We start from the raw sequence: 21090 nt of genomic DNA on the forward strand, positions 1-21090 counted from the left end.
CGTCGCCGTAGTCATTGAGGCCTGGCAGCCGAGACGCTGGATGCATCTGCCTTTAACGGAATAGATTCTGATTAGCTTACGCCTAGCTTACAAACTAGTTGAGCCTCGCACCAAGCTGTATTAACTCGTGCTCCATACGACGCCGGCGGAAACTTGTGGTTGCGCTGGCCAGCCGGAAACTTTCAATACGGCGGCCATGCATAAACGAGGAAACATGGACCAGGTGTTGACTTTACCATCACTGAACCGAGCAATTACCCGTGTCGTCATTATTACTGCGTGCATGGACTATCAATACGATCTGCAATAATGTCACGACTTCTATATTACTGTCTACTATACTGCGTACTCCTGGTGGCACTCCGCAAGAGGCCTAAGGATAGGTAGTACAACACACACCTAGTCTAGAACTACTCTAAGAGCGGCGCATCACGCGCGAATGGATGAGTGAGCCAGTTTGTCACCCTGTTGCTTCAACTTGGAGTCAAGCCTGTTCCCAAGCAAACCCAAACCTAAAAGCCGACGATCTAGTATTCTTTCGGATAAGTGCCTGCTTGCATATCCTCGATGTGAGAGTTCTCTCGGTTTGACTTCCTGCTGGCTGAGACCGCTCAACCTCGTCTACCATGCTTGCCATAGCATGATCGTGCTTACGGCGGTGAGCGCTTGTCGAGCTGTTATCATGTCACGAAGGTCAGCTTGCTAGGAGCAGAGTAGATATCACAACTGCTCTGAGCTTCTCGAATGCGCCCCCCTGCAGGGATCGCGTAAGTTGTCGGCATACAGGTACCACATGCACCACTAATTCACGTCCACACAGCTAGCGAACGGCGTGGCTAAATCACTGTTTTGTTGGGTGGTTGGCGTGTCGAGAAGGTGCACAAGCTTCCCATGAGCAAATGGCATCTTCAACCAGCCAAGGAGTTGACAGCGGGACAATATGTTTGTACCCTTATCCATGGCAGCAGTATCGAGTACAGTCGTAAAGTTAACTGTTTCTTGGCCGTTGAGTTGCGCACACGTTTTACATTCCGCTTGCCTATCTAGCTATAGTTTTTCTTCTAACGATTATCACCACAGGGGTAGCATGATGACGATTCGCTGCTTCTATGATTGCATTCTGCGCAGAGTGTTCGTTGTACATGGACCAATTGTTCGAGACGTGCTCCAGCCCTGCATTACTGCGGTACTGTATTATACCCTGTCTGCTCACGCACTGTGTCTGGCATGACCGAATATTCTCCTGATACCGACTATATTCCGCTACCACTTCATATCGTACGCTGCGAAGAACTGATTGACAAAGTTTGTGTCAGCTGTACATGCAAATCCTACGCAACAGAGCACTACAGTACGACTTGCGACCGCTGTTCAATGAACCACGTCGACCTCTGCTCCGAAGCTTAATATACCAAGCCAAATGTCCGAATCTTTCCATTAGTGTAATATCGAACAGAGTGCCGAACGAGGTGACGTTCACTCCTTTAAGGCGCTGATCTTAAAGTAAATCTTGTGAAGCACTGAACGAATGCCTTTCGCCCGATGGCGCAATTAGTCGACAAGTACAGCACAGTGTGACAGCTTTCCGTTTCGCGGAATGTTCCAAGAACGGTTCTCATGCAACCTCACGACCCTACTGTGACGGGCCGAAGACAATAGACCGCACTGTTTCAATATGCATCAAATAACGGTCCCGATTGGTTCGATGGTGGAGGAACCTCTTACGTACAAATTCCGGTATATTGGTACATTCTCGATCTCAACCGTTAATATGGCGCACGCCAATCGTGTTTTGCTTGTTTGAGTGTCCTGTTGTTCGTCAAAAGTGGATTGGAATTTGCAACTGCCGTGTGGCACGCGACCACGATGTGGCATTAGCATAAGCTTGCTCAGCAAATAGTTCTAGAAGGCTTCTAGGGAAGGGCAAATCCACACAAATCATAAAGTGGGTGCTGGAGCCTTGAAACAGACCAGTGCGGAAATTGGGCGAACCGAGTCCGAGAAGTAGTGACCGTTGTGTTGTTGAATGGCAAATGATTCGGCTTTCTTTCGGCGCATCCGTTCCCACATGAACCACTCGCAACACAGAGCATTGAACTGTCTGTGTGATCCTGCCGATAGTCTGACTTTGTATCAACAAAAGCGGCCATTCGCTTAGACTGTCCAAAGCACCGTTGGGGACACATCACTCTAGCTATACTTACAGCAGTATTAGGAAGCATTCCCCAAGGTCTGAATCCCTCACGATCGAAGGACCACGGGCACATGAAGAGGTACCACTAGTACTATAGTACATATGTAGTGTATTAGTAGTAGCCCTAGCATACCGCTAGTGTTTGGATACGAAGAATCTCCACGTGATGTAGCTAGTTTTAATGACAGCGCTAGTAAAATGAACGAGAAAACTTCACTTTTCCAACAGTTACAACTGGACTTGGAGGATATTTGAAAATCTGCAACTCACTCGTCTGCATACCGAGTTGCATCATAATGACTACTAACGAAGGAGCGAATGGATCGACAGATATAGCAAAGGGCTACCCTAAGCTACAGCACGAACCCAGTAGTCTCGTTTCGGACGCCACCATCGAGATTAAGACGGAGAGCCCAACTGCTAAGCGCAAATTGGAGACTAACGGAAACGGCCATACAGAACATCAGGACAAGCGACGGAAAGGTACTGCACCTGTCAAAGCAGAGTTCATTATTCACAACGAGACATTCGAGGCTCCCGAAGCACATCGAGAGAATGGTGATGACGACGCTGCTGAGGCATTTCACCATAAAGATAGATCTACCAATGAAGGTGACAACAGAAACCAGCGCAAAAAACAGGGAGGTCAGAACAAAAACCGCAGTATCAAGGCTGCTGCCGACGAGGTAGGCTTATGTGCTACTCGAAGTCATGCGCCAGAATTCTCACCACGAGAGTGTCCGTTTGGCCAGAAATGTAAGTTCGAGCATGATTTACGAAGGTACTTGAAAGACGTGAAGAAAGATGATCTTGAGACGTTCGACGGAGTTTGTCCTGTGTGGAAAGCAAGAGGTAAGTGTAGACTTGGCTGGAGTTGTCGCTTTGCCAAATCTCATTCGAAGGAGGTTAAGCATACAGATGGACGAAAAGAGCTCATACTTGTCGAGGTTCCCGAGCTTGTGGCTAAACTTCAGGACACATCAAATGTGGAAGATGCAGAAATCGAGACAGTCAACATAATTGACACGCAATCCAGACAAATGCTCAACAGGAAGAAATTGCGAACTCCAAAGTCTGACAAATACATTCCATGGATGGACGGAAATTTGAGCAGAGATCCTGCGCAGCAGAAGATGCCAAAGAAACAGGCATCCAATGGTAGAGCAAACTCTTCGTCACCAGAACCTGATGCAGATAGTGATCAGCAAGACCGACGTTCAGCGTACGTGGAACAACCACTTCTACCCTCCGAGAAGCGCAGACTATACTATGGTCCAGACACACCTGTTCTGGCGCCACTCACAACCCAAGGCAATCTACCCTTTCGTCGTCTCTGCACTACCTTGGGTGCCACGTTTACCTTCTCTGAAATGGCCATGTCCATGCCACTCCTGTCAGGACAACGCTCCGAATGGGCACTGCTAAAAGCACATGAATCGGAGATCCAACCACCAAACTTCATCTCAAACGACGCGGTCTCAGCGCTGAAATCGTCGAAACGTAACATTGTCTACGATTACAGTCACTCAACGGACACCAAATTTGGTGCACAAATATCATCAAATAAGCCCTGGCTAGCCATCAAAACCACCGAGGTCCTCGCCGCACTGATTCCAAATGGCCTTCGAGTCATCGACATGAACTGCGGCTGTCCAATAGACCTGGTATACAAGGAAGGTGCTGGTTCAGCACTGATGGATTCTCCAAACAAGCTCGACAAAATGCTTCGAGGCATGAACGCTGTGTCTGGAGCTATACCCGTCTCCTGCAAAATAAGAATGGGCACGAAGACAGGATATCCCACCGCACAAAAACTAGTCGAAAGACTCGTCCTAGGGGCAAAGCGCAACAACCACTGGAGCAGCGACGACGAGCGAGACGCACCATGTGGTGTCGCAGCGATCACACTCCACGGCCGCAGTCGCCAACAACGATACACGCGAGAAGCAGACTGGGAGTACATCTCCGAAACAGCCTCACTCATCGAATCCCTAAACAATCGCGCCAACGCACTCAGCGACACGATCCACGAACCCGACGCACGAGATCTCGCCCAACCTCTCATATCCGCACAATCGTCAGCTACAACGCCAAACGGCGTCCACTTCCTCGGTAACGGCGACATCTTCTCCCACGAAGATTACTACCGCCACCTCGAAAACGCACCCATATCAGCCTGCATGGTCGCCCGCGGCGCCCTCATCAAACCATGGATCTTCGAAGAAATCCACCTCAACCAATACCTCGATAAATCCGCCACCGAGCGTCTCGACTATATCCGTACTTTCGTTCGTAACGGCCTCTCTGCCTGGGGCACAGATACCCACGGGATCAGCACTACGCGCCGTTTCCTGCTTGAGTACCTCTCCTTTACCCACCGATACGTGCCTGTGGGGCTTCTGGAGTATCTGCCTCCGAAGATCAATGAGAGACCGCCGCGGTATAGGGGTCGTGACGAGCTTGAGACCTTGCTAGCGAGTGACAGTTATAAGGATTGGATTCGAATCAGCGAGATGTTCTTGGGGAAAGTGGGTGATGTGGAGGGGAAGAAGGGGGAGGATTATGGGTGGGTGCCGAAGCATAAGAGTCATGCTTGGGATGGAGAGGCTCAGGGGTGAGGAGGGAATGGTGATGGTGACTGGTAGACCTAGAAGGTAGCTAGTGGAAACGTGTTCCATGTCCTGCGATTGTGGGCGATAGTGTGGCTAGTAGTAAGATCCTCGAGCATGGACATGTTACGGATCCTATCATATCTCCATATTTGCAATACTGCTGCACTACTCGGATATAGACATCCTCATTGAAGCTGGATTGAACGAAATTTGCTGAACGTTTGAAATTTCTATTCATACTCTCCTACGTTCTGAACAACCGTTGAAGCTCTATACTGTGCCGGCTAGACGCCGGAACTAAAAACTAAATCTCCTAACTACAGTGTCACCGCCGAGACATCGTAGGCAATTCTCGCCGCTCTCAAGCTTGGTTGACTCAATATAGCTTGTAGTGATATCGAGCTGACTGTCTTGCTTGTCATGCTGCCTTTCCCAAACACTCTAGGTTTCCCTAACTTAACTTTTGAGGACAACCCCTCGTCACTTCACCAAAATCATCTGACGAGATCGCGTCGTAGACTATCGTATAAGGTAACAGCGCCAAAGACCTTAGTTGCCCTTCTTGTCACCGGGGTTTGTCTGGTTGAACTTGGCGGACAAGTCATCATATTCTCTTTGCAGACTCTCGGCTTGCTTCTTCAGGTTCTCCTTATCCTGCTTCTCGTGTTCAAGCTGCTTCTTGAGTTGTCCGATTTCATCAGCTCGGTATCGTGGACCAAGTTTCTCGCTCTCTTTGCTGCTTCCTGCTGGGTTGCCCTCGTAGCGCATGAGCTTGTCCTCAATTCGGAGCTGGTCGAGAATCATGAGGTACATTCGGTTGAGGATCAAGGACAAGAAAAGAGTAAAACCAGTGAGGTACATGTTTCGCTGAGAGTAGAATTTTCGGGCTTGGACCTCCATGCGGTCTGTACCCATGGCTGCTGCGGCTCTGTGGACCGTTAGCTAGAGATCTTCCAATATTGTGGTAGTGAATGTACGCAGCATTAGACTGCTTGCCAAAAGCAGCCATCTCGAGCTGAACTCGATAGACTCGGTTGACACTATCCGCAAAAAGGATAGTGATAAATATGAATGTTATCTGGATCTGTTGTCAGTCTATACATTAACGAATTTTGGTTCGGCTGACCTTTAACCCGTATTGTAATTTCGCTACTATCACACTCTCAGAGATGAAGTTGAACATCTTCCGCTTGATTGAGTGCGGTAGAGGGATGATCAAGGTGACGAATAATGCCATCTCCAACACCAGGAGGGCGAACACCAAGGAGTAGTACAGAGTCATTTCGACAGCTGGTAATCTTTGTTTTGTAAGGAGGGGGTATTTTGGGAGGGGATTTGATCTGGGAGATGTTTGCGGTTTCGTGTAGAAGGAAAGTCGTAAGGAGAATTGTTGCGGAGGAATAGGAAGTTGCGGGATGTAAACGTGTCAAAAGGAAGTGCAAGTCGAGGAAAGTGTGCAAAACCTGGGTGTGCAGCCTGCTCTTTACCTTGTTCCAGTTTGTTTGTGTGATATCAGACAACTACGTCATGCTATTTGACCTGTTTTCCTGCCGCTACACTCCACAAGCCACGTCGACAGTTCCAGAAATTGTCAACGCCATGTGTTTTCTGACGGAGACAGGAGTCTAGAGGTTCAAGACCGAACAGACAGAATAAGGTTGAAAAAATACCTTGGTATTTATACGGTGAATTACAATCACACGCTTGCAAGATCGTGTGATGCTCTGAACAGCACTTCTTGGAAGTCGTCTCCATGTGAGAAAATCGTCAAAACTCCATCAAAACTGCCAATTGGTATCACTTTTCCTCGAACTCGTCGCACCTATTGATCGGTCCACACTGATACACCTACCCAGTTGTCGGTGTTGCTGTAAACCCTTCGATCCTGCTATGAGAAAGGCAGGAGAGCTTCTACCACTCAAATTCGCCTTGACCTTTGTGGAAAACAAATCTGTATAGAATGAGCAAGGAGAGAGCTTACATCGTTAGGTGACTTACTCAGAACCATCAACCTTCAAAACACCATCTTTCAATGTGCACTTCCACTTGTTCTTGACGCGCTGTACTTTATCGTAGGTACAGAGCATCACGTTAGTCACATTTTCTTCGTCAGCATTTGCTTCGTCAAGCTCGTCAGGGTCGTCGAGGTCAGAATTGATAGCATCTTCGTCGTCCTCGTCACCAGCAGCATCGCCTTGGTTCCGCGCCAGAGATGAGGAATCCGTCGCTGGTTCCGCTTGTATGTGCCTGTGCTTGATTGGTCGATGAGCGTTCAAGGGCATCATCAACCCCCCTCCTTCTAACGATTGCTGAGATGAGAGCACTTGATCTCGTATCAGTCTATCGCCAGCCTCCCTGTGCTGGGCGACTAAAGCACGGCGCCTTGCAATCTCAGATCTATACTCATTCTGCGCATCAGCAGCACCATCGACTTGGCTATTTTTGATAGGGACTGAGGTATTATAGGTTTGTTGAGGATAACTGTGGTCGTGGGAGTCTTCGTGCTTGAACTCCTGCTTGATGTAAGGCTGTTGTTGGGGTTGTGGCTGTTGGTGCATGGTCGGTTGTGCAGGAACTCTCTGCTGATTTTGAAGTTGAGCTATTTGTGCAGCAGCTTGCTGGCCATACCTCTGTTGGAGATGCATTGACGCTCGCTGTTCAGCGCTCATAGTTGGCCCTTGAGGATACTGTGTTGCGTAGTTGAGTTGCGGCGGCAGTTGCGTGGCATATTGTTGATGCTCCTGTTTGATCTGAGGTCCTGGCGTTGAGCTCGATGACGGTGGGGAAAGAGCTGATCCATTGCTTGGCACTGTAAGTACTGCTTTCGCATTGCTGTGTATAGGCGGGAGTTCTGTCTTAATAGGCTCAGGCTTAGGATCCCATGGAAATGTTGCAATGTGTTCAGCGCTAAGGCGCTTTTGCCAGCCCTACAACATTTTTGGTCAGTGACTGGTTGGCTGAAGTGACGGGCCAATAGGAAGAATGAGCTGAAACGCTAAGGATCAGAGTACGACATGACGCAGGGCTAGGCGTCAATATTGCGTATAAGAGCATGACTCAAAGCCCGCTCATGACCGCGCCCTCTCGAGAACTCCGGAATTCCCGCCCAAATCTGGCCTGCCTTTCGCAGCAGTTATGAGTAGCCAGCGCGTGCGCCCTCGGTGCCAGAGATGTTGTCCTTCTTCTTTCAGACATACGCATTCGATCTTTCAGCACGTGGTGAGGTAGAGGCTCGATGTCGCTGACGTATAACAAATGCAACAAGTTCAAGGAGACATACCTGCTGCAGTAATTCGAGCGCTGCTAGATCAACACCACTTTCCTCAAAATCCTGACGAGATGCCTCGCAAACTTCTTTGATGACTCGAGCATACACCTCTGGCTATGATAAATGTTAGTGATGCACCATTGTAGCGGTTGTGGTCACGGATCGATCTTCTGCTCGCTACTGATTGCCTCCGCAGGCTGCCTTTCCTGGGTGCCATTCACATACCACTGAACTCTTAGACATCTTGGACAATCCTTTTGATGGACTGTTGCGACAGGGCGTCGAAAGTTCGAGGTAGGTATTATGAAGGGAGGCGACACGAGTGTGTGGCAGGCCTGCGATACCCACGATCAGGATAGGCAGTAGTAGAGGTGAGGAGTGCCCCGGTTGCTGATTGTGCTAGTGGTATCGATTGCTCTTCCCAGAACCTATGCGACAGGTCTCATGAGTTCTCAGAGCAGTAGATCATGCAATAATTGTATATACCAAGTCGGTTAAGGCAACAGTTGGTGCAGGATAGAGGTGAACAATCAGTAGAGGTGCAAAGTAGTTGACCCCAGTTGGGGACAACGCTAAGAATTGCTTGGCTACGTGACTGTTTAGGTCTGCTGCTTCTATAACATCTATCACTCCTCACTTCTTTCTTTGTTTGCCTGAACACAGTGAACGCCGCATCTGCGTTTTTCCAAACAAGATCACATTAAGCACACCTATGCTCAAGTGCTTGTGCTGTATCAGCCTCCATCATGCTTGCGTGGATAGGCATGCCTCATAGGCATAACAGACCAAAATGGTGACGAGCAGTTTCTCCAACTGGTAGTTGTACATATACTCTAATTAATCTGCTATAACCTCAATTGCAAACAGGTAATCTTGTCTCCTCGTTTTCCAGAACACTGTCTCCGTTACGAAGCCTTGTCGTCGAGCAATAGATATGGCCTCAGTACCAGCCCTTGTGGTTGTTGACATGCAGAATGATTTTTGCCCACCCGTATGATGTCGTCAAGTCGAGAGTATAGAGCCCCTAAATGCTGATGTCTGATCACAGAACGGTACTTTACCAGTGCAGGACGCTAAGGATACATTGCCACTCATCAACAAGCTCTTGGAGAGCAAAGCCTTCAAATACAAGGTAGCGACCAAGGATTGGCACCCTCCCGATCATGTCTCGTTCGCTGCCAACCACCCCGAACCCAACAACAAGCCGTTCGAATCTTTCATCGAGATGAGCAATCTTATCGCAAACAAGCCTGACGAAAAAATGCAACAGCGTTTGTGGCCGGTGCATTGTGTGCAAAACACGAAAGGTGCTGAACTCGTGCCAGAACTCAAGATCGATCGTGTTGATCTTATCGTTGAAAAGGGCTCAGATCCACGCGTTGAGATGTATTCCGCTTTCTCAGACTCCTTTGGCAACATGACAGCTGGCGAAGGAGGGGTCAATGTTGATCTGGCGAAAGTCCTCCGTGAGAAGGGTATCACGCATGTCTATTGTGTTGGTATAGCTGGAGATTATTGCCTCAACTATACAGCGCTTGATTCAGCAAAGGCCGGCTTCAAGACGATTGTAATTGAGGAAGCGCAACGGTCTGTCGACCCGAGCACTTGGCCCAATGTCCTCAAGGGTTTCAAATCCAATCAAGTTGAGGTCGTCAGCGAGGACAGCGACCAGGTACAGCAGCTGTTAGCCTAAGAGTATACAGTACCACTACAATTTATATGGGTTGGTGAAACATTTCTATGAGTTGATAAATCCAAGGTTTTTGAGAGCTGTTCTGTAAGTTTTGGGAACGTCATGAATCTGTTAGGCTGCTCTTGGGGCCCAACAAGCTTAATTTGCCATCCATGAAAACCATTCCGCGCGCGGTCCACAGGCGTGACTCTTTCTTTCTGCAAATACGATGTTCCGTCGAAATGCAATACTACACAAAATTGCAACAACTGCACTCCCGCATGTCAGTCGAGACAATATACATAATTGTTCATCATCCAGACTACTCTCGTCATCAGTACTGCGAAACAAAGAGATGCCGCATTCGGTCCATGCACGATCTGGTTCAACCACACCGCTCTCATCCCAGCAAGGCAGTCTGCCATTAAACCTAAGGTATTGGAACGTCAATATACCAAAGACAAGATGGACTGAAGAATGTCCTGACTTCCTGCTTGGCCTGAGTGAGAAGAACATCGAGATCTTGTCCGCAAAGGATGAAGATTACCATTGCCTGACATGGGCTGAGTCAAAGAAAATAGTCGGTGAGCAGCTCATCCCCTCCTACGGAACAACGATATGTCCGTGTTTGATTCTGATCCATTCACGTATATGCAGATACGAACCATCCTGATCATTTTCAACGCTCGCCGATTGAGCTTCGCCGGTACCTGGAATTTATGTACAAGTTGAAACAAAATTACGGCTCCGTCCTGAGCTTCGTACAGAATGAACGTCTGAGATGGGACTCAATATCGCCTTCCGGACAACCACCTTTCGTTAACCCAGCTGACTTTAAGGTGCTTTACAATGATTGGCCTTATGGTATCGATCCGGATATTACTCATCTGGTTGTGTGGACAAAATTTCTGTTGGAAGACGACCCGGAGACTGGCTTTCTGACTGATGAGTACCATGACCTGATAGAGAGCTTCGTTAAGCGAACTTTCTGTGGACCGGGTGCTGTCGAACGTGACCAGCTGATTTGGTTTAAGAACTGGAAGTCATTGAAGAGTGTCCATGCGCTTGAACACTTCCATGTCATGCTCCATAAAGCACCAGGAGATTTTCTTACCAAGGTCACTAACGGTGATAAACCGTTGTCCCAAACTCTTAATCCTGTTTAAACTTCATCAGCAGATCAGAATGGGTATAGCAATATCAGCATAGAACGATACGTCCTGCAAAGGAGGTTGACAAGCTAAGTAACCAATATGCCTGGTGACCTCGGCGACATTTCTTTCTAGGGAATTGACTGAACAACTGCATCGCTTCATTTCTTTGTGAGAACGCTTGGGTGTAAAGAACTCTGAAAGTGCATGCCTAGAAAGCTAATTTTATTCATGGAATTTGCGGATGACGTCTGTCCTTCTCCCCCACTGCTCAGCTGGTTTCTTCCGCCCGATGCCTGGCTGACTCCAGCTGCGTTTGTATATGTTCGCTTGTACAATACTCCTCTGCATGTGCATCCGTTGGCTCCATATCATATTGTCTCAGTCCTGCTGTTCGACCGTCGTAAAACTGGGCACCTCCTCCGTATGCGCAATCGTGACTCAGTGACAACCTCTTCTTTAGGAACAAACGACGTGGCCTCGTAGGAAGGAGGCTTGCATATTGCGTTGTGACATTGTTGTGACACCTAGGTGTCATCAAGGCACCAGCAATGAAACACCATATAACAGGTCACCTCCGGAATCGGAGTGAGTCCATTAAGAGTACTTTGCGCTCTGTCAATCATGAAAATCCGTAAGGTACTAACCAGATTGAAAGGTCGATCGTCGACGGAAGAGGCGAGGGAGGAGGATGACACCACTGTGGTTGAACCGGAGCAGAACAATGGTAGGTCAACTATTCTAGGCGTGGTCTAAGAGCTATACTAATCGTAGTAGTTCTCTCACACATCATTTCCCAGCTGCGGCCTGGTGCGGATCTTTCTAGGATTACGCTTCCCACTTTTATCCTAGAAGAGAGATCGATGCTTGAGAGGATAACAAAGTACGTTGAGTCCTCGCAGATAACGACGAGCATGCTAAGAGAAACAGCTTCATGGCACATCCGGAAACCCTGTTAGTTTTGCCAACTATCGATGATCCTCGCGAAAGGTTTCTCGCTGTGGTTGGGTTCTACCTGAGCGGATGGCATATTAAGCCACCGTAAGTATCTCCTCGCATTCTTGAAGAGCGTGTCTAACAGGAGTCAGGGGGGTCAAGAAACCGTTAAATCCCATCCTTGGAGAGGTCTTTACTGGTTGGTGGGATTACCCGGATCACACTCGTGGATACTATATATCTGAGCAGACCTCTCACCATCCCCCCAAATCCTCGTATTTTTTCATGGCTCCTGAACATCATATAAGAGTGGATGGCACCTTGCGACCTCGAAGCAAATTCTTGGGCAATTCCGCAGCCAGTTTGATGGAGGGAATCTCATATCTCCGCTTCACCAATCGAGGAAAAAGCAAGGGCGGTGAAAAATAGTATGTGCAGCAGGACTTTTTGGAACTTCAACTGACGTTTCCAGCACTTTGACTCAGCCAAACATGTATGCACGAGGCATCCTGTTTGGTAAGATGAAGTACGAATTAGGCGATCACTCCTACGTTCACTGCCCAGAGAACAACCTATCGGCTGATATAGAGTTCAAGGTCAAGGGGTGGGTATCGGGTGGCTACAATGCCATTGGTGGCTACATCAAGAACGACAAGACTGGTGAGCAGTATTACGAGCTGTCTGGCACGTGGACTGGGGAAATGTATGCGAAGGACCTCAAGACCGGCAAGAAAACTCTCCTCTTCGACGCCACACACGCAAAGCACACACCACCCAAGGCCAGACCAGTGGAAGAGCAAGGCGAACGTGAGTCACAGCGCTTGTGGCAACACGTCTGTAAAGCCGTACACGTTGCGGACCACACTGTTGCCACAGACGAAAAGGCGAAGATCGAAGAGAGGCAGAGACAGGAAGCTGCCGAAAGACAAGAACAGGGGGTTGAGTGGCGCCCAAAGCTCTTCAGAGCTGTTGACGCGAGACCTGGTGGAAAAGATGAGGGCGAAGAAGACCTCGAATGGGTTCTCGATGCAGATATGTGAGTACTGGATCGATGTTCTTATACCGAGAACAAGATTAACATGGTTGCAGTGACGTCCGTGCACCTCCGGAGCAGATTGTCCAGCAAATCTTGTCTATAGCACCAATTTTGCCAGGTCAACAGCAGCAGGCAATCTCGCAAAAGCAGTCACGGGCTCCCCCAGCACCGGAGCGACACGCACCTCCCCCTCAAGCGCAACCTCAACCTCAACCACAATCCCACGCCACCAGCCTCATCGACCTGGATTCCAGACCATACGACACAGTACGCTCCCAACCAGCGCCAAGCCGAGCTGAGCCTATCGCAGGAAATCCCATGCATCCAACCTCAAACCCCAAGCAAATCCCTGGCACCGAGCCAACTGCTCAAGCACCGTTCGCAGGCAACCCACCTAGAGGCGGAAGCTTGATGGATCACGACGATGGGCCTCTGAGTAGTCGTATGGAGGGAATGAGCTTGCATCAACCACTTGCTCCTTCAGCTCAAAGTCGGCCAATTCGGCGAACGGATAGCAAGACGAGTGAGACGGATGTGTTTGTCGATGCTCAGGGCTAGTAGTGCTCGCGCCAGTGCTTTGTAGCCGGTCTTTTGCGGACCTAGAATTTTATCTATTCATATATCCAAAAGTGTAAGCGGCCAAGTGCGGGGACAGCAACGAATAAATTTAGAGCTTTGAATTACGGGGTATAAGCGTTCTGTTCGTTGAGTGACTGATTCAAGGCCATGGAAATGTCTTTATTGGGCAAACCTATTCATCTTCGGCTCTCGTGCAAAGGCTACGACGCCAGCCCCTATCCTACCTTAATCACAACCTTTCCAAAATGACTCCCACTTTCTAAATACTTCAACGCCTCCCTTGCCTGCTCAAACTCAAACACCTGATCAACCACTGGCTTCACGCCTTTATCCTCCTGAAAAGCAACATCAATCATTTCCTGAAATCTGTCTCTTGGACCATTTAGTATCCCCTTCAGCGTGACATTACGTCTCAAAGCAAGCACATTGACATTGACTTTACTCTCTGCACTTTCCTCCTTCCCACTGACATACCCGATCGCACTAATGAGCCCGCCAAATGCGATGCAGTTGAAGCTCTTCTCTATCGTTTGAGAACCGCCTGTTTCGAAGACGATATCCGCGCCTTTATCTCCTGTGAGCTCGAGGACTTTATCGTCCCAGTTGGGAGTGGTGCGGTAGTTGATGATGTGGTCTGCGCCAAGGGTTTTTGCGCGTTGGAGTTTCTGGTCGGAGGAGCTGGTGATGATGGTGGTTAGGCCGAGGGCTTTGCCGAGGAGGACGCCGGCGATGGAGACGCCGCCTGTGCCGAGGAGGAGGAGGGTTGTGTTTGGGGAGTGGTGAGGGTTGTGCAGGGGCTGGAAGTAGTTTATGCTGGTCCAGGCTGTGACGAAGGCGATGGGGAGGGTGCTTGCTTCTGAGTTGGTTAGGTGGGTTGGTGCAGTGACGAGGGCGTGGTCTGGGAAGACCCGGTATTGTGTTAGGACGCCTGGGAGTGGGAAGCCCGTGCCTGTGGCTAGGTCTTTGGCTGTGACTTGTCCTGTGAGGTGGGACTGGTTGAAGGTTGAGAGGACTCGGGTGCCTACTTTCAGGCTTGAGGATTTCGAGGCGATGACCGCGCCACACATATCGGAGCAGGGTACCACTTTCGCGTCTTGTGATAGGGAGCGATGGTGCCCGTATGTGCCGTTGCAGACTTCTGTATCACGGTAGTTGAGAGATACGCAGGTGATCTTGACGAGGACCTCGCCTTCCTTGAGGTCTGATTCTGACGGTGTCTTGACTTCTTCGAGCTTGATATTCTTGATACCTTTTTGGTCAGTGGTCCATTGCCTCATCGTGCTTGGGGTGTCTTTGGTTGACATCTTGGCTAAGATATGACGAAGACCTTCTCACAGTAGGGATAGCTCCTGAATTCAGTATTCTAGTCAGCTAGCTGACGCCGCCTTCATTAGTAGCACTACTTCCAACGTCTTCTCTGCAAGTATTCATCGTCGATCCCCGAGTGGCACGGTGGAGAGCGACCTCCAGCCAAGTCGCGATACATCATTACAGAAATTGCTGTTCTCCAAAGAATGTTTCTCGGGAACATGTATCCGTATTGCTTGAAAACATGGTCGATACGTAACTGGCTGGTTGTTTCGAGCGACAGAGACCAGTAACGACGAAGCGGGGGTCACGAGAAAGCTGTGAAATTGTTACTGTAATGTGCTTGCAGGCATGGACTGCGTAACAGCTCCGTCTGGCAAGCGAGCATCGCATCACATCATGCACAGCAACAGCCTGAAAAGGGTCGGTGTATCGTCTCACGATCAGGAGAAAACGCTTGCATGCACGCAACAGCTAGCTACGTCTGGAGAAATTGTTGTTGGTTAACATCGGTGATGCAAACGGGAATCCTGAAGGATCGTCTACTGTTCACGCGCAGGAGAGGACACCAAAAAGAGAATACATTTGTCAGTCGCCTCGTTGTCCCAAGAACACAGTTATCACTGCTTGCTGAGTCTTATTATCGAGAGTACCAGAAGAGAAGTTCAATAGACACAGGTAACTATGGCGTCCAGTTTAAAATGAAGAAGATCCACGCTAATCCAACACGACCAACCAACACCCTGATGCTCAAACGCGAAAGATGGCAGGCTCAAAATTCCAGCAACGACTTTTACCATGTCTCCCAGATCAATGGTATCAGCCACTTATCATTAGCTCGTTCTCTTAATCTTCGTGAATTCTAAGCTTCACTTTTATCGGGGCTCATAGCAGCGCCCTCTTTCCGCAATGGACTGAAATCTCTTGAGCTTGTACTGAAATTGGATTGCACAGCTGGATGCTTTTCTGACCAAGTTCCACCATTGTTGGGTGTAGGAGTACGGCCTCCAGCGTCTCCAGTATCTTGAGTTTGACCAGTGGTAGTTATTGGCTCATTGATGACTGGACTCATATGGTCGTTGGCCGTTGTTGCTCCTTCCTCGATCTCGAGAGTGGTGAGCCTGTGGAGACCACCTTCGATGTGACTTACTAATCGAACGAACTCTTCTGGTACAAGACCGCTTTCTCCTGTCATGTCTTCGGCTACTAGCCAGCCTTGACCATGTCGATAAGAAACGAGTATGATTTGTCCCTCTTTAAGGGAGAGTTCGTTCTCGTGTTCAGGTACAAAATCGAAGAGAGCAACAGCCTTTCCATGCATCTCCTCGTCGGGACTTGCAATAGTGAACTGATAATGCCTGCTGTATCTAGCCTCGTCGTCATCGTCATCGTCTCCATCTTCGGAGCGCTCTTCCTCTGAAACTGATTCGCGGTAGTCGTAAGGGGAATGAGGACGCTGTAGAGGTTTGGCAAAGTTTGAGTCGCGGTGGTATGGTTCCCGTCTCTTCGAGTATGTCTCGATCTCACCACCAGGTCCGTCAAGTTCATCAGTCCTGGCAGGACGATGTTCTTCATATTGTCCATTTCCACCGGCCATTGTAGCTCTCTCCAACCCTGCACCACCAGGTGATCGACCTCGTTCACCAGTATTTGACCTGCTCTTCTTGTGGCGGGATTTGCTCGTTACCACAGGAGATCTTAAATCCTCGTCTTCACTATAGGGTGGGCCGCCATCGTGGAAGGTCATTGCGGGCAATTGGTCTCTGTTCGAGTTGTAGTTGGTATCGGCCATCCACGGCGGAGTGGCAGACCACTGATTTCTCGAGTCCTCCCATCCACCAATTGCTGGGTCAGATAATCGTCTTGATCGTTCACTAGCCGGAGTTTCCAGACCTGATGATTCCAGTGGAGGGCCATAGTGTAAAGGATGGCTTGCTAAATAGGCAAAGTCCCTGACAAATGTGTAGGCAAGGCTAGCATTAAGAGCGGGAAAGACTTGTGAGACAGGCCGCGACTCAGGCGCATTTGATTTTGAGCGAGTTGAGTAGGTCGATATGCGTCTCTGTGCTACCGAAGTAGGTCTATTCGATCCAGTCCGACGAGGTGTTGTAGCGGTGTTTAGAGGTGGTAAGGCAGGTGACTTCGTTCTGGCGGTGGCATGCGGAGAGTCGCTAGGAGGGGAGGTAGTCATGGTAGCCATATCGAGGAGGGATGTCTTTGATGCTCGCGATCACATACCATGCGCTGGACAGCTCTTCTGGTGTTCAACCCTTTGATCTCGTCTAATATCGAGCCGTCGCCCCGCAGCGTTACCAGGACGTAGCGTTGTGTTTGATGTACTTTTGACGACGAGCACTCGACAACGCTGCTTGCTAATTGTTATTAGAAAAGTGTTGGCGCAAGACAGCAGAGTCAAGCCACGGAGAAGAGTCTGTTCGTAAGGAAAGGGCCCGAGATCTGGGGTTCGACAGGCGCAAAACGAGTTGACACAACTCGCAGATCAGCACAATCTAAATATAGTAGTCGATGAAACAGTTAGTCTGAGAGCTGACAATGGAGAATTCCAATGTGTTTTTCGTGGTCTGTGAGCAGTTTCCGGATAGCAGTATCACTTATCGATCGAGGCAGTCAGTGTACGAGCAAGAAATGAGCGAGACAACACCGATTCAGGTGCCGTGCCTTTGACTGTAACAACAGCACCTCAGCGCTCCAGCGTCTATTCGGTCTGTCTATTGACTGCGCAAACAGCCCAGAGCCGGATAAGGTGGAGCTGTGGGCGTCTACCAGTGTTTCAGATCGACGCTAGTCCCTTCCCAGACTTCCACCAGTCGTCCCTGCAGTTTTCGTTGATTTCTACAAACTCACAAGCTAGAACAATTTGTCAATTTTCTATCACGACCGTTGAACCTTCGAGCCGATCCTCTCGAGCAGCATCACAGCTCCGTTGAGAGACCTTCTACGCAGCTGTTGTACTGCACTCGAGAGGTCGGGAAGACGTGTAAGCATTCCTGAGCTATTCACATTCCTGCACTGTACCAAATGATGAACACTTCATATTGGAGCTGTCCTAACCAACCATGTGGACAAACCCATTCTTTACGCATAGTTCAACTGAAATGCATCTGTCAACCCCTGTCATTATTATGCATCGAAACTAGACATTTGAGCTAACTCAATCTCTCTGAGAACAGGTCGCACCTTCCTCAAGACACCGCGCACAAATGTTGTAAAAATTGTGCGACTGCTGTTTCATCTACACCATTGACGGTAGCCAGCATGTCTGTCGATCCACGGAGGGCGCGAATGCAGGTCCGGACTGCTACACCAACTCAACAGCCACCTCAACCTGTTCAGCCTGTAGTTGCACCGAGCTCTGTTGCTTCCACAACTCAACTTGTCCCTCCATCAAATGTAGATGGAGCAGCAGATCTGAGATCAGTAGCTACTACACCTATACCTCCAGCCCCAGCACCAAACGAGCAATCCTATAAATTGAAATTCTGCACCGTATGTGCGTCAAACAACAATCGGAGTATGGAGGCCCATCTGCGTTTGGCCACAGATAGGCAATACCCAGTTATCTCGTTTGGAACGGGCTCTTATGTGCGTCTTCCTGGTCCTACCATCTCACAGCCTCAAGTTTATAACTTCAACACTACATCTTACGACAAGATGTACAACGAGTTGCAAGCACAAGACGCGAGACTGTATAAAGCTAACGGTATTCTGAACATGTTGGATCGCAATAGAAACATCAAATGGGGTCCCGAGAGGTTCCATGATTGGATTGTGGGCAAAGCAAGAACTGACGCCATCACTCGAGGTGACAAGGGGTCTCTGGGCGCTGAAGGGGGTGTCGTCGATGTTATCTTCACCTGCGAAGAGCGATGTTGGGACGCTGTAGTCGACAATCTGCTCGACAGAGGCGCTCCTCTTAATCGACCTGTCCATGTGTTCAACGTCGATATTAGAGATAACCACGAGGAGGCTCTAATCGGTGGCCGCGCAATTCTCGAGTTAGCAGATGCGCTCAATGAAGCTGCTGATCAAGCACGAGGTACGCATAGCGTCAATGGCTGGGATGCTGGCTCGGGTGCTGCTCGAGCAAGCTTCGATGAAAGAGTGCCAGACATTCTGGCTGAATGGCAGGAACGTTGGCCAAACTTGCCTGCCTTGTGGACTTTGTCCTGGTTATGATTTCCACGAATCTGTCGGTCGTTTAGCGTGGCGTTGGTGGCATCTGCTGTATATTCAATTAGTATCGTTCTTCCTCTAGCCACTGTAACCCGATGCATGTGTGGTCTTTGACACAAGGGCTCACTACACTCCACTTACACGTACCTCGGCTCTGGTTCGGTTCTTCATCCATGCACTGTTCATGATGCGCATTCGCGTCCACCGTGTCTCTGCCATGACCTTGCGAAGTCTTTCGTAAAAGGAATATGCAAAGTAGTCGCTTACTCTTGAGAATTGCGATAACACATCAGACATTGGCATTGCCAGGACTGAATTCGTCCCTTACAGTCTCTCGAACAGTGTACTGCCCTCAACACCGCATCGTAAATCAAAAGCAGCAGTTTTATCATCGTCCAACTTGTTCGCATATCAGATCAAGAGAACGGAACACACTGAAAACTCGCTTGCCGAACATGGCTTCTAAGCCGTCCATACCGTGGTCGACGGGGAACAAACCATTGACAACAGACTCAGCAAAAGCTGGGAAACCACCCCCTCCACCATCTCCATCGGCAAGCGTCATCGTTGTCTCTCAATCTAACAAAGTACTGTTACTTCATCGCAAGAAGACCTCATCTGCATTCCCTAGTGCGCATGTTTTTCCAGGCGGAAACCTCGACCCTGCTGATGGACCTCTACCCACTGCTCACACTGACCCAGCACGACACTTGGACAGTATCGCTTACCGAACTGGAGCTATTCGAGAACTATTCGAAGAATCAGGAGTGCTTCTCGCACGCGAATCATCTGCTCCAAACCAGCCATTACTCTCCCTAGATCCCGAGACACGACTTGCTGGTCGTAATGATGTACATGGAGGCAAGCTCTCCCTGCAAGAGTGGCTGAAGCAGCAATCACCAACTGCCGTCCTTGACACCGATTCCTTGGTACCATTCACACACTGGATTACGCCTACTAATGTCCCGAAAAGGTTTTCAACACAAATGTATGTCTATTTCGTGCCTGTCACGGAGCGCCGTCGACATCTTCTGGCGACAGCTGACCAGGTTGAGACTATGGCTCCAGAGTGGAAGCGACCCGCCGAATGGATTGCCGAAGCAGATGCTGGAAAGATCATACTCTTCCCTCCACAGTATATTCTGCTATACCTCATCTCCAGATTCCTGGACAAGCCAGAAGATCCAGCTGAAAGTCGAGACATTCCTGAGGAGGAGCGCATGAGCAGGAGAGAAGCCCTCAATACTTTCATTACTACCGATAAGAGTCCTGTGCCTTGGACAGATAAGTTTATCTCTCCCGTACCTGGACCCACGAAATGGATAGATGGCAGACAAATTCTAGCACTCGACAAACAAGGACCAGAATTGGCGGAAAGTGGTTTGAAGGGAGATACAAGCCACTTCGTGCTCGTGAAGTTCAGCAAAGAGGGTCCTAGAGAAGTGCAAGTCATTGATCGGAAAGAGGCAGAAGCAACTCTTGCAAAGACAGCCAGCACTAGCTCGAAATTGTGACACATAACAGTTGAGAGATACAGTGCATTCAATTCTAGCATTCTGACCCTTTTAATTGTCGTTCCAGCAGCTACCGTCATCACCTTGTCTGTAGCTCGCTTGTTGGATGATTCCCCCTACCACACTACTCTGCTACTCTCTAATCACTCGAACAAACACAACAAGGCTGAGACAATGCATGTGACTTTCAACAAAGACATGTACATACTCCTAAAGTGGTTGTCTTTGATGTCAATGGCTTGGTCGTTGAGAGACAATGCATAGTCTTCAACGTCGCTCTTTATCTGTTTTCGAGGGTCTCAGACATATATGGCCATCCTCCCAGAGTCCTCCCAGAGTCCTCCCAGAGTCCTCCAGTCGTCGAAACAGACATTGCTGAATCTAACACATATAACTGGACAGATTAAGTAAGCGCTGCTGGTAAGTGCTTCGATACGATACTACAATACCACAAAATCTGACGATATGTCTCCCTCCAGAACAGATTCGGTGAACTGCAGGCATGTACTCTCTGATCGCAAGCTCGTGCCTGACAATCAGATCAAGATATTTTGCGACATACTTCGATTTCTCGGCGACATTGGTGACGGCTACCACAACGAAGATGCCCAAAGCTGCTATTACAA

General features: G+C 49.1%; 10 protein-coding genes across 10 annotated transcripts; 6 read left to right on the forward strand and 4 right to left on the reverse strand.

Annotated features, from left to right (window-relative positions):
• Positions 1-2490: 2490 nt before the first annotated feature.
• On the forward strand, positions 2491-4812 carry DUS3 (tRNA-dihydrouridine synthase 3; the record flags this gene model as incomplete). The annotated part of the gene is made up of 2 exons (XM_064900978.1): positions 2491-3046; positions 3113-4812. 2 exons carry the CDS (start codon positions 2491-2493, stop codon positions 4810-4812), a joined length of 2256 nt encoding a protein of 751 aa, XP_064752054.1.
• Positions 4813-5355: 543 nt separating this feature from the next.
• YET3 (Endoplasmic reticulum transmembrane protein 3) lies at positions 5356-6088 on the reverse strand (the record flags this gene model as incomplete). Its single annotated transcript, XM_064900979.1, has 3 exons — positions 5356-5734; positions 5784-5884; positions 5933-6088. The coding sequence occupies 3 exons, from the start codon at positions 6086-6088 to the stop codon at positions 5356-5358; spliced, it is 636 nt and encodes a 211-aa protein (XP_064752055.1).
• Positions 6089-6717: 629 nt separating this feature from the next.
• LTR64_006651 (uncharacterized protein) lies at positions 6718-8317 on the reverse strand (the record flags this gene model as incomplete). Its single annotated transcript, XM_064900980.1, has 4 exons — positions 6718-6757; positions 6805-7733; positions 8087-8188; positions 8300-8317. The coding sequence occupies 4 exons, from the start codon at positions 8315-8317 to the stop codon at positions 6718-6720; spliced, it is 1089 nt and encodes a 362-aa protein (XP_064752056.1).
• Positions 8318-9008: 691 nt separating this feature from the next.
• Positions 9009-9767, forward strand: PNC1_2 (NAD(+) salvage pathway protein; the record flags this gene model as incomplete). The annotated part of the gene is made up of 2 exons (XM_064900981.1): positions 9009-9065; positions 9123-9767. The coding sequence occupies 2 exons, from the start codon at positions 9009-9011 to the stop codon at positions 9765-9767; spliced, it is 702 nt and encodes a 233-aa protein (XP_064752057.1).
• Positions 9768-10101: 334 nt separating this feature from the next.
• LTR64_006653 (uncharacterized protein) lies at positions 10102-10912 on the forward strand (the record flags this gene model as incomplete). Its single annotated transcript, XM_064900982.1, has 2 exons — positions 10102-10330; positions 10404-10912. The coding sequence occupies 2 exons, from the start codon at positions 10102-10104 to the stop codon at positions 10910-10912; spliced, it is 738 nt and encodes a 245-aa protein (XP_064752058.1).
• Positions 10913-12324: 1412 nt separating this feature from the next.
• OSH6 (Oxysterol-binding protein OBPa) lies at positions 12325-13427 on the forward strand (the record flags this gene model as incomplete). Its single annotated transcript, XM_064900983.1, has 2 exons — positions 12325-12869; positions 12923-13427. The coding sequence occupies 2 exons, from the start codon at positions 12325-12327 to the stop codon at positions 13425-13427; spliced, it is 1050 nt and encodes a 349-aa protein (XP_064752059.1).
• Positions 13428-13663: 236 nt separating this feature from the next.
• LTR64_006655 (uncharacterized protein) lies at positions 13664-14752 on the reverse strand (the record flags this gene model as incomplete). The annotated part of the gene is made up of 1 exon (XM_064900984.1): positions 13664-14752. One exon carries the CDS (start codon positions 14750-14752, stop codon positions 13664-13666), a length of 1089 nt encoding a protein of 362 aa, XP_064752060.1.
• Positions 14753-15618: 866 nt separating this feature from the next.
• Positions 15619-16997, reverse strand: NBP2 (HOG (high osmolarity glycerol) pathway protein; the record flags this gene model as incomplete). Its single annotated transcript, XM_064900985.1, has 2 exons — positions 15619-16818; positions 16995-16997. The coding sequence occupies 2 exons, from the start codon at positions 16995-16997 to the stop codon at positions 15619-15621; spliced, it is 1203 nt and encodes a 400-aa protein (XP_064752061.1).
• A 1035-nt stretch (positions 16998-18032) lies between these two features.
• SSU72 (RNA polymerase II subunit A C-terminal domain phosphatase) lies at positions 18033-18953 on the forward strand (the record flags this gene model as incomplete). The annotated part of the gene is made up of 1 exon (XM_064900986.1): positions 18033-18953. The coding sequence occupies one exon, from the start codon at positions 18033-18035 to the stop codon at positions 18951-18953; it is 921 nt and encodes a 306-aa protein (XP_064752062.1).
• A 452-nt stretch (positions 18954-19405) lies between these two features.
• On the forward strand, positions 19406-20464 carry LTR64_006658 (uncharacterized protein; the record flags this gene model as incomplete). The annotated part of the gene is made up of 1 exon (XM_064900987.1): positions 19406-20464. One exon carries the CDS (start codon positions 19406-19408, stop codon positions 20462-20464), a length of 1059 nt encoding a protein of 352 aa, XP_064752063.1.
• Between the last annotated feature and the right edge of the window lie 626 nt (positions 20465-21090).

The sequence above is a fragment of the Lithohypha guttulata genome (genome assembly GCF_036872675.1).
Source record: "Lithohypha guttulata strain CCFEE 5908 chromosome Unknown scaffold_5, whole genome shotgun sequence".
In the NCBI taxonomy this organism is placed as follows: Eukaryota; Fungi; Ascomycota; class Eurotiomycetes; order Chaetothyriales; family Trichomeriaceae; genus Lithohypha; species Lithohypha guttulata.